Source organism: Priapulus caudatus, unplaced genomic scaffold (genome assembly GCF_000485595.1).
Source record: "Priapulus caudatus unplaced genomic scaffold, Priapulus_caudatus-5.0.1 Scaffold971, whole genome shotgun sequence".
Lineage (NCBI taxonomy): Eukaryota > Metazoa > Priapulida > Priapulimorpha > Priapulimorphida > Priapulidae > Priapulus > Priapulus caudatus.
Genome location: NW_014578032.1, coordinates 42,081 through 52,930, shown reverse-complemented (window position 1 = coordinate 52,930; position 10,850 = coordinate 42,081). Strand labels below are relative to the sequence as shown.

At 42.1% G+C, this 10,850-nt stretch overlaps 1 protein-coding gene and 1 long non-coding RNA gene across 2 annotated transcripts in view; one reads left to right on the top strand and one right to left on the bottom strand.

Moving 5' to 3' along the window:
- Positions 1 to 10,850, bottom strand: part of LOC106814742 — a 23,795-nt gene that overhangs the window by 10,928 nt on the left and 2,017 nt on the right. The gene's annotated exons all lie outside the window — the stretch shown is intronic.
- LOC106814741 (serine racemase-like) overlaps positions 6,816 to 10,850 on the top strand; it is a 17,400-nt gene continuing 13,365 nt past the window's right edge. The window contains exons 1-3 of the mRNA XM_014819091.1: positions 6,816 to 6,876; positions 7,146 to 7,294; positions 8,385 to 8,474. Coding sequence (XP_014674577.1) covers positions 7,177 to 7,294; positions 8,385 to 8,474 — 208 coding nt within the window. The 5' untranslated portion in view covers positions 6,816 to 6,876; positions 7,146 to 7,176. The remainder of the gene's footprint in view (positions 6,877 to 7,145; positions 7,295 to 8,384; positions 8,475 to 10,850) is intronic.

Here is a 10,850-nt window from a genome sequence, read left to right as displayed (position 1 = left end):
CGGCATTAAATCAGTGATGGGTATGGAAAAAGGGTGTACGAAATGCTTTTTATAAAATAATCAAGTAAAATGAAATAATGTAGTTTTCAGTCTAGACAAAACTGGGGGGGGGTTGTTGCACTGTTTGGCAACGGTAAGTTTTGCACAAGGACCTAAGTTTACGAGAATTGTTAAGTTGACTTGGCATGACCTACAATTTGAGCAATTTCATTATTTCAGTCGTAGGTTTTTTGTGAGCGCGTTAAATTCATTCGCCAATTGTATTCACCACTTGTGTCTAAAATCGCCACTGGTTATTCATCGCCATTTTGCTACAGGGGTTGGCAAACGCAGCGGTAGACTTGAATGTGAATTCGCTACAATAGCACTTTGCAAGCGCATCTGTTGACTCCTTGGAGAATGCCATTTTTTTGGTCTGTCGTTAGTTTTTGGTCGCTGTGATCGTCTACTAGCTGCTTCGTGCACTCGGACTCACCTGTGGTTGAAGTTTGTATACGTTTTCTGTGAAATGAATATACGCTAATAGAGATCGTGTGTCGTGTTATTGTTGAACAGCTTTGATGGAAAGGTGAACTTTCGTTAACTCTCTGCTAGTTTTTTTTAATGCAGCGTCGGTCTGTGTTAAGTTTTGCTTGCCGTCGTATTGTCACCACATAGCAGGCGTATACATTGTGCGCGATAAGCTCCACTACCCCTAGTTTTGGTAGTACGAACGTTTGACTAGAAACGTTGTAAAACTCGACGTTGAGAACTTCGAATGCGTTTTGAATATCTCGTTCGAACGTTGTCAGATAGGTGCTAACACCCAGGTTTAGATGTAAGATTCAACAATCTCCGTGGATGATATTGTTATACCTTTATATTAATTTAAGAGGGCTCTTGTAATGGTGGGGAATTGTGACTTCTGTTCCAGTCTAGCAGGCAGCAGATAATCAAGGCGTCAAGTATGAGTATTAAATATAAATGGTTGCCAAGATTTTTGGTACACAGTATGCGCATAATACGGGTAATAGGGATATATAGCACAGACTGCCTACACACGTCAAGCACCTCTGCTGCTCTGTCCCTCTCTCTTCTTCTAGCCCCTTCTTCTCTAGGTGAATCATTTTAAGAGGATACTACTTCTTTCATCGTGTGTCGATCGGCGTACTCTTTACCTTCAGCAACAGCCTTAGCGTAATTCGGTGGATGTGGTGAGAAACAGGGGCCGCCGTTTGTAGGATAACAAAGCATTAGTCTTAAATTAGTCTATATATTGACTCTTACGGCTGTCGCACCTCATAGGTAATCGCAACGTCGCATGTAAGTCGCGTCGTAAGAAGTACACGATTTCTCACGTCCTCGAATACTATTCTATGTCGGCGATCGACTTTCGGTTTTCGCATCATTTTGCATCCGTTACACCTTGATATATAAGGGACTATCTTGGTATAATAGCCACGAAATATTTATTACATTATGTGAAGATGTGTTCATGCATTGATAGTGAGGATGGCATTCTGTTGAAAGCGTTGTGTGGTCAGGGTAGTGTGTAGGTATGGATTTACTGTACATAGACTCAGGAATCTATAGTAAATGGTTTAGTGTCTAGTATAGTAATTATTCACTACGATCATCATTCTGCTTCTAACTTTTAGATCTAGACGGAATCACATCCCGTATTTATAATTACATTTCCTTTGAGACATCTCGCGCGTGCGTGGCGTGCAGTGCGTGCGTGCGCGTGCTGCGTTGCGGTGCGTGCGTGCATGCAGCCGATCAGCAGGTTGCGCGCGGCGTGGCTCGCGGTGTCCGTTGCGTGTGTGTGCTGGTGCTCGTGTGTGTGCCTGTGTGTGTGTCGCGTGCAGTGCGGTGATTGTGCGATCGAGTGTAAATTAAGGTACCAACAGCTTCTTTTGTGATCTGGTTCTAGCTCCCTCGGATCCCTCGCTCTCACTTTCTTCTAACGATGCTAAACGAGACAGAGTGTAGCGGTGTCTTAATTGGTAGTGTGTTAATCGTATACTGCTCGGTACGCAGCTCGTACATAATTTCGATGGCAGTTAAACATTATATTTAACGACAGCTCACGACGAATTACGTTCATGATGAATGAGATGAATGGAAGGAACGGCTTTGTGTTGCTGCGTGCTATGCTAGCGTAAGGATATCGCGACGTGCGAGTTGTTGAGTCTCACAGATGTGCTGGGGTTTATGTGCGCACAAGTGTCTGCATGCTAGTAGGCAGTACGTGAGTTTCCGAGCTTATTCCAGTTGTAAAGCGTAAGCGGGTTTGATGTTATCCGTTTTCAAAGTGGATTTGTTTGTGGAGATGAATGAAGGGAAGATCAAATGTCAAGCGTTGTGTTTAGCAAAATCTTGCCATAATAGTTATTATCTGTTCTCAATAGTCGCACCCCCAGTGCTGTGCGCACAGAGGCACGCATCGCAGTGACCGCAACTCTCGTCGTCCGTCCTCCTTTCTAACATAGAACATTCCATTTCCACGTTTCTGCTAAACCTAAAAAGAAAATCAATTCGCTGCGCAAGCGGACAACACACCGACTCGACACACAATCTGCACAACAATGATTCAACCGTTTTCACGTCTCATCATCCTACTACATCAAACGCGCATGGCGCGACTAACCCATTATGGCAACCACGCGTTCGCGATCTCTAATCACCCAACTACTATGTTCTAACATCAGCCAAACCACACTTTACACAGGTATCATTAACCCTCGAGTCTTTATCACAAAATTTCAGTTCACCACGACTAATTTCTGTATGATATTTTTACGTAATTTTCGTTTTAATCTCCCTTTGTGTTTTAATTTTTATATATATATTTATTTATTATTTTATTTCTATGTCCATAGCAAAACATAATGACTTTTCATTTGTTTAGAGATCTTCGGATTTTTGGTGTGGTGAGGTGGAGGTGGGGTCTGTAGGATGGTGTTCATAATCTTAATATGTAAAGGAGAACAATTATAGGAGTTTCTATGAATAGTCATTATAGAATATGATTAGAAGTTAGAATATCACTACAAGAAAATTGGTCAATATTCTAATTTAGTGCCCTGTTTCTAAGCAGGGCTTTAAATCACAGTTAATTATAGCTAAATTTCATGTTGCTTGATGCAATAGAGTGCCGGAGGATGAGAGTACGGTAAATATTATATCAAGAGGCGTATAAAGGAAGGCTTTATCGTGAGCATCTTAATTACGCTGCTTGTACTATTATATAACTATAACTATAACATTTGACGTTTACTTTACTTCGTGTTGCCAATTTAGTATTTTCTGATGAACTAGATACTATATGTATCTAGTTCTATCTCAGAAAAGTAGTAAATTGGCAACATCGAATATAAGTTTAAAGTTCAATAGTTGCCTACGGCGATCTCGATCATGTGTTGTCATGTTATAAATTGTTTGATCCCCTCTCGCTCGCTCTCGCTCGCGCGCGTTGTCAGAAACAAAAATTGGTGCTTTATTTAACCTCTCTCATTTCTCTTTAGACCGTTTGACAGAACGTGCGAAGTTACGAGAAATGAAAAATTGTAGCAGATTTCCTCATAACAATACGAAACAAAGTGACGTTGACGGTCTACCAGAAATTGTTAATAATCATAGACAATATAAAATATCTGAGGAAATTAAGTCAATCACCCTTCGTGCTTCATTCAGGCTTCACTCTTCATTTACCTCTTCATTAATTTCATTCACCCTTGGGTGAATGCATAATGGTGAACACCCGCATAAAAGAACCCGTGATTTTAAGAACCTCCAGGCTGAAATTGGACCAATAAAGCACCTATTATATAAGAACCTCTTCAGCCTAATAAATTAAACAGGTTCTTATATAAACAAAATACCGAAAATTAGAGCAAACTGTGGCAATCCAAGTATGTGTGCTACACCATTGGAAACTGTCTACTATATTAGTCAAATAAATTTTCACAGCATTTGACCTTTCATTGTGATTAATATGATAAGTAAATTAAAGGTGATAAATAAATTAACTCAAATGAATTTAAACAGACATATAATTTCTAATATTAAGCAGTTGGTTAATTAATTAGTGTCAATTATTCACTAATTAAAGCCAATTTTACCTAGATAGTGTACACAATATCCCCCCCCCCAAAAAAAAATTAAGAACTTCTTTAAGAACCTCTTCAGGCTGATTTCTCACTATGTACCCTATATATAAGAACCTCTTCAGCCTGATACAGAAAATCACGGGTTCTTTTATGCGGGTGTTTACTGTATTCACCACTTTGCATACTTAAACACTTTGCGTGTGCATGCTCTCGATCCTGTGTCGTAGCTAGGGTACATTCGTGCCTTAACTATTTTGAATCATGACGACCATGATGACGACCATAGAAATATATAGAGACACTATTATATATATACCATGATAAGTTGTTCTGTCTAAGTTGGTCTAACTATTATATTATTTCTAGAGTGGCGACATTATGGACGAGTATAACGTCAGTAAAAAGACTCCGTATCTATTGGTGACGCCTGGGCAGCTGCGCATGCTTTACACGTTATCATTGGCCATCAGTTGCTATCGATTGATCGTGTCGGTCCTGAAGATTTACGATACAAACGTAGAAGTACATTTCCTAGGGGATTCCCTATTATCTACTCATCTACTTCTAGTACTAGTACTACTACTTAGTGATATAGACTAGTATTCTGTATTTTATATTTATTCCCTCAAAATTCTAGTTCATTAGTAGTTGGTGGTGCTTGTGGTATTCTAACCCTAGCAATACCGTTTCTTGGAGCTACAGTTCAAGATGTCACAAATCAGCTGTGTTGCTAACGCGAGTATCACAAAATTAGGTAAATAATTGCTCTAGTCATAATAAATATTACAACTATACTCAATAGCACACTATTTGCAAACTATGTGCCGGAGCAAGCTGCACAGGCACTTAATTTGGTCGTCTTATTAATAGAATGATTGTAAATAAACACAATTTATTGTTTATCATGCCACAGGCCCTTGGAGGCTCAAGTTTCAAAGAAGAGCTATAGACTCACTGTAGTTATAGTACAAGCCTATCTGTGACACTGGCTGAGAGCGGTCTATGGTCCCCAGGGTAACTTGCCGGAAGTACCTTGGGTACGGTCCGGTTATACCGGAACGTACCCTGGTACTATCTAATATGCCGGACGGTTACCTCGCTATTCCACTAACTACGGTCTAGGTAGTCGCTACGCCTACTCCCACCCTAACCCTACATATCGATAGCTTACAGGGTACGTTCGAATACGGACGCGTAACAGTACGTCTTCGGCAGTACCTGGGGGACATAGACCTATTTGGGGGGGCGTGGACACTGTTCTTGTGGGAAGTATGAGCGCAACCCATATCCAGTATGATTACATAGTATATTTTTCTTGTAATTAAAAAATTGATTAAATGATATGCTTTTGGTAGGCATGATATTATTAGTTTATTATTATTTATTTATGTATTGGGTTAAATTGACTACCGGTACGTCACGAATTTTCTATGGCCTAAAATTGCTCAAATTTTTGTTGACATTTTTGTACATTAAAGTAAGACCTAACTTGACTAACGTATCGTCAATTCTTACCTGATAAGATTGTTTCTCAAATACGTTAAAAATCCAAAAAACCTGGACGATTTGAATACATGTTCTTGACCGTTAATGTATGCTTACTATGGCTTGCTAATGGTTGTATGAGTCACGGTGTATTTCACATCGAACAATATGAATAAATTAGGAGATAATGCAGCTAATTGTAACATAAAAGTGACAAGAATATACTTTTTTCGTGAAAAAGTGGAAATATTTTTTTAATTTGTACTATTTACCGGCGCTGACGTTAATCACTTTAACTTAATATGAAATTTATGGAAACATGATATGGTTTCTGTTTCAGAATGCACAAACATTCCTCGTGTTATTTAGAGGAGTTGAAGAAGGCACTATGTGATTGTGGAGCAGCAGTCCACCTGTGTCGGCGTACACCGATGTTGTATAATATGCAGATTGCTGACTGCCGGATGCACGATGCACCTTCACCTTAAAGATAGGAGGAGCACTGCGAATCCACAGGGTCGCTGCCCTATGATTATATAGATAATGTCTCTGTGATCAACAGCTTAGAAGTGAGGCGAAACAAGACAATTGTATCGAAATGCGGGCGCACGTCGTTTTGCCACAATTTAAACGTGAAGAGCCTGAAACCATTTTAGTGTTAATTTTTTATGGCGCGTATTTGCATGCTTGGGTTTATTTAACGTCACACGTGGCGCTCTGTCAGTTTCTGTTTGTCCATATTTGTAGAGCAGTAGGATTCATGAGGTAGGAAATGTAGCAAATGGAAAATGCTTGAACGAAAGAACACGATTCTAATCTGGTTTGGTCATAGTGGTCAATTATGTGTTGTCAGCGGTCATTTAAAGTCAGAGGTGCTGGCCAACCAGTTGGCCAATTTTGCAGATAATGTAAAGGACAGGGATCACGCCTTATAACAATGTCTGGTGGAAATTACGGAAGGCATTTGCCTATGCACTCAGCCAGATGGATTGAAGGGATTGGTTGTGATGCCAACCTCTGTTGCCTACATATAGGGATAGAACTTATAGAGGTGAGCAAGGAATGTAAGTAATATTATTGCTTCTTGTGTGAACTAACTACTATGCCATTCTTTGCGTGCACTATGATTAGTTTGCAGGATCGCCTGATCTGTTTCTACGTACCTGCAGCGGATTTGGGATGGAGGTGGAGCTAGTAGCAAAGACGTGAGATGATGGTTTGTGTGAACAGGCATGTGAAGAGAATGGCATGACATTTCTTCACTCGTTTGATGATCTGTCATCATTGCAGGACATTCTAGTATATATGTATAGTTGATCGCAATGCTGTGTCTTTCTCCACATTTCTACAGAGATTGATGTATAGAGTATGCTAGATTGATTATAATCAAAGCGACAAAAAGCATACCAGCCAAAGCATTGATGTATCATGTGTCAAATTTAACATCGCCGTTGTGAAAATGCTCCTGTAACATTCAAATTTTTAGAATTTTTGCTGGTGGAATTCCGTTAACTTCGCACCATGGAATATTGACACGTGTCTCTAAGCCCCACCTTGCTCTCTCTGCAGCATCGGGTTTGAGATCTTGGAGGACTGCAGAATGGCGGACATAATTGTGTGTGCGGTCGGAGGCGGTGGCATCCTCGCAGGCTTAGCAGCTGCCATCAAGCTGTCTGGTCACACCAGCTGCAGACTCTATGGCGTGGAACCCACTGGATGTGAGTAACAAAAGGGTAGGTTGAACTGTGTAGAAGGAAGCAGTGTGTGTATGTGTGTGTGTGCGTGTGCGTGCGTGCGCGCATGTGTGTGGATATTCGTGTGTTGGTGTGTGTGCGTGTGCACTTGTGTGTGCGTGTGCGTGTGCACTTGTGTGTGCATGTGCGTGTGCACTTGTGTGTGCGTGAGTAGTGATGAATATCTCGAACGTAGACAGTAGGACGTAACAGTTGTATAAACGGTGACAACTACAGTTTTATTATAAATACGGATAAATAGCACAGTCAATACAATGTACACGTGCCGGTTAGAGGTTGCAGTCGTCTCCTCCGTTTCTACCAAAACCCGTCCTTTCTAAGCCGTCAGCATCCCCGCCGCGACCTTTTTAGTCTTAAATTAATTTATGACGCGGGTAGTGGATACAATGACCGGCCGCGACTATTGTCCGATGGTGCCCGTTAGAATCGTCGACCACCACTGACGTTGCCTGCCTAATGAAGGCCGTTTGATAAACCGCGTCGCCTTCTTGTTGAAGTTAATGTGCCTCGATCCCAATCTGCCCCAGATCCGCTCGATCTGCCGATGTGCCGATCCGCCCGATCTGCGCCGATCGCGATGGTGCTGTTTCTGTTGCCTCGATGCCAATTTTGGATACTGCAACGTACTACAGCAGAAACAGAAACAGAGAATGTGTTCATGCCATTCTGAAATGCATTCTGTTCATGCTGAATTATGTGTGCTCTTAATTATGCAGCTAGTGTATTCTGGGTCCTTCACCGGCCGTCCCTGAACATTTGCATGAGTAATGTGCCAAATTCCCCATGTCTCCATCTCAAAGTTAAAACGCCGTACTACACATGCGTGTGTGCATGCGCGTGTGCATGTGCGTGTGGGCAACAGTCACAGCAAGTTGCAGTATTTTCTGACATTTATGTAATAGATATACTCACTGTACATGTTATCTGGACTTCAGTACCTCAATAGTCACTGTTATGTTACTGTTAACTGTTATGTTACTGTTATGTTACTGTTATGTTACTGTAACTGTTAAGTCACTGTTATGTAGATATAGAAGCTTTTACACTCTTCCAGCTCAGACCATGTATCAGAGTTTCCAGCATGGCTGTCCCGTAGCAATGCCCGTGAAGACAATCGCCTCGGGGCTTGCACCACCATTTGCAGGTACGTAAGCCAGTAAGTGTGTGATGACAAATTAAGTGTGTGTGAGGATCGCAATTTGTCAAAGCAGTGGAAGCGAGGGCAATGCAGCCTAGAGCAGACTTCGTTCAGCTAACGTGATTTTTTTGGTCACTTATCCGTGAAAGCCTTGTCTCAGACCCACCACCTCTACCACACTGTCGACGTCGATCAAGAGCTGCGCCATCGAAGAAGCTGCGCTCGTCGCTCTCATTCATTAACATAGTTGAGTCAGTAAATTTTGCCCCCCTAGAACGTATTTCTCAGCTAACGCCATGGAACCCTAACTAGGCTACTTCACCTTGCAGGAGACAATAGCTAAGCTGGGCTTTGCTCAACTGATTATTACCCACACACTGTAAGAAACATGACAGGGGCACAGGATCAGTTCAAATGCCGTTATACTAGCTATAATATATACATATGTCTTAGCCTCGAGCCTCACGCTATGGATTCTCTCCTACCTGGATTAGATTCCTATCTAGCTGGGCTGGATTCTCTCCTCTACCTGGATAGATTGCTATCTACGCTGGGACTGGATTCTATAATCTCACTGGATTTCACTCCTAAAGCCTCTGTAGACACGCGCCGATTGCTAACGCTCGCGCAGGGGGACTGCTGCTTTGAATTAAAGTTGCTCAGTTGTGGCGCCAGGCATTAGGGAGTGGGCGCCGCATAACGCGTGAACCTTTCCTCGCACAGGTCAACAACGTTCCTTTACACTGCCAGGCAGGTTAGTCGGACGAATTGTGCATCGTAACGGACGAGGAGATCATCAGCGCCATGTTGGAAGCTTTTACGAGCGGCGGCGCTGGAAGGTGCGTGGAGCCATCGGGCGCTGCCGCTCTCGCTGCCGCTGCTCGAACGAGGCAGATCCCAGACGTGTCCCCGGAAAGAATTTCGTCGTGGTCGTATCGGATGGCAGATGTAACTCCGGACAGGAAACTGCTGCGGCATGAAGTGACAGCTGGCTTGAGAATACCGAGAGTGCTCGGTGGGGGGGGTGGGCGCTCACCTTTTTTGGGGGTAGGGGTGCTCCACGCTAAATGGGAAAGTTCGAGGGCAAAAAGATGGCTTGACGGCTGAAAACATGCGGCAAAAGATGGCTCGACGGTGGAAACATGAGGGCACAAAGATGGACTCGACCAGTGAAAACATGGGCACAAAACAGATGGGGCTCGACAGTGAACACATGCATCGGCACAAAGATTGGCATGAGCGAAAAAGTGTGGGGCAAAAAGCATGCGCTCACGGAAAAAATGGGGGTGGGCACAAAAGGATGGCAAGGACACGAAAAATGGGCGGGCAATAATGTGGCGCATATGATACAGACGGCACTTTGCATATTTCCCCCCCCCCAGGGGGCTGGATATACTGTAGAGTTGAGATGCGCGTGATGAAGTTCCACCTAGTCCTACAGTGTGATATGCTGAAGTGTTACTGATCTCTAATCGTAGACGGTTCTGCTAACTACTCGTAGAGTGGATGATTCAGTAGTTACTATCTGGTGCAAATAGCTGGGAGTAGAGTGGATAAAAAAGACCTGGGTGTTTAGCGTTCAGATTGCTTGGCGTGCTTACCTGTTAGGTGGTTTAATTGGCTTTTAATCATGCCCATATGATAGTATCAAGAGCATATAAAGAAGTGCGGGCGTATTACTTTAAAGGCTAATGCCTTTTGTATATGTCTTTGATCAGTATGCATTCGCATGTGATCGTTTTCTATGGATTTATATAATCTCGTAGGTTATATTTTTATAGACATTGCCGGCCTGTAGATGGCGCCTGGATGTTTAAAACCTACAATTATTCATCTACATCAAGATGAGATCTGGATAAATTTTATTTTAATGTAAATCCTTTTTCCCGCTTAACTTTGGATTATTTCCAGATTGTATATTACTATATATTTACGTGATATTTAGTAGTTGCTATAATAGTGTTTGTTCACGTGGGTTTAACAGTACATATGAATAACATGAGCAATATTGACAAGAGTCCATGTCTAGATCAGGCATTGGAATTTATAATTATAGGCTCTGTGGTTTATTCATCGAAACATTCTATAATTCCTACAACTTACTGTGTACTCTATGTGTAATAATGTGTTCTTCATGCACATGCTTTCGATCGCTTTGCTTCCTGTCAGACACTGCACTTGCCAGACAACATATCACCGTAGATCTATCATCACGATGCAGAGTAACATGACAATACAAATGCAACTGCTACCGTATGCACTAATAAAATGCGCTAATGTTTAAAATTGCCAAGACAATAACGGTGCTGCATTAGGATTTGCTGGCCGGTTAAAGATTTTTGAGCCATATTTACACATCGCTACATAACTGCATCGGGGTTT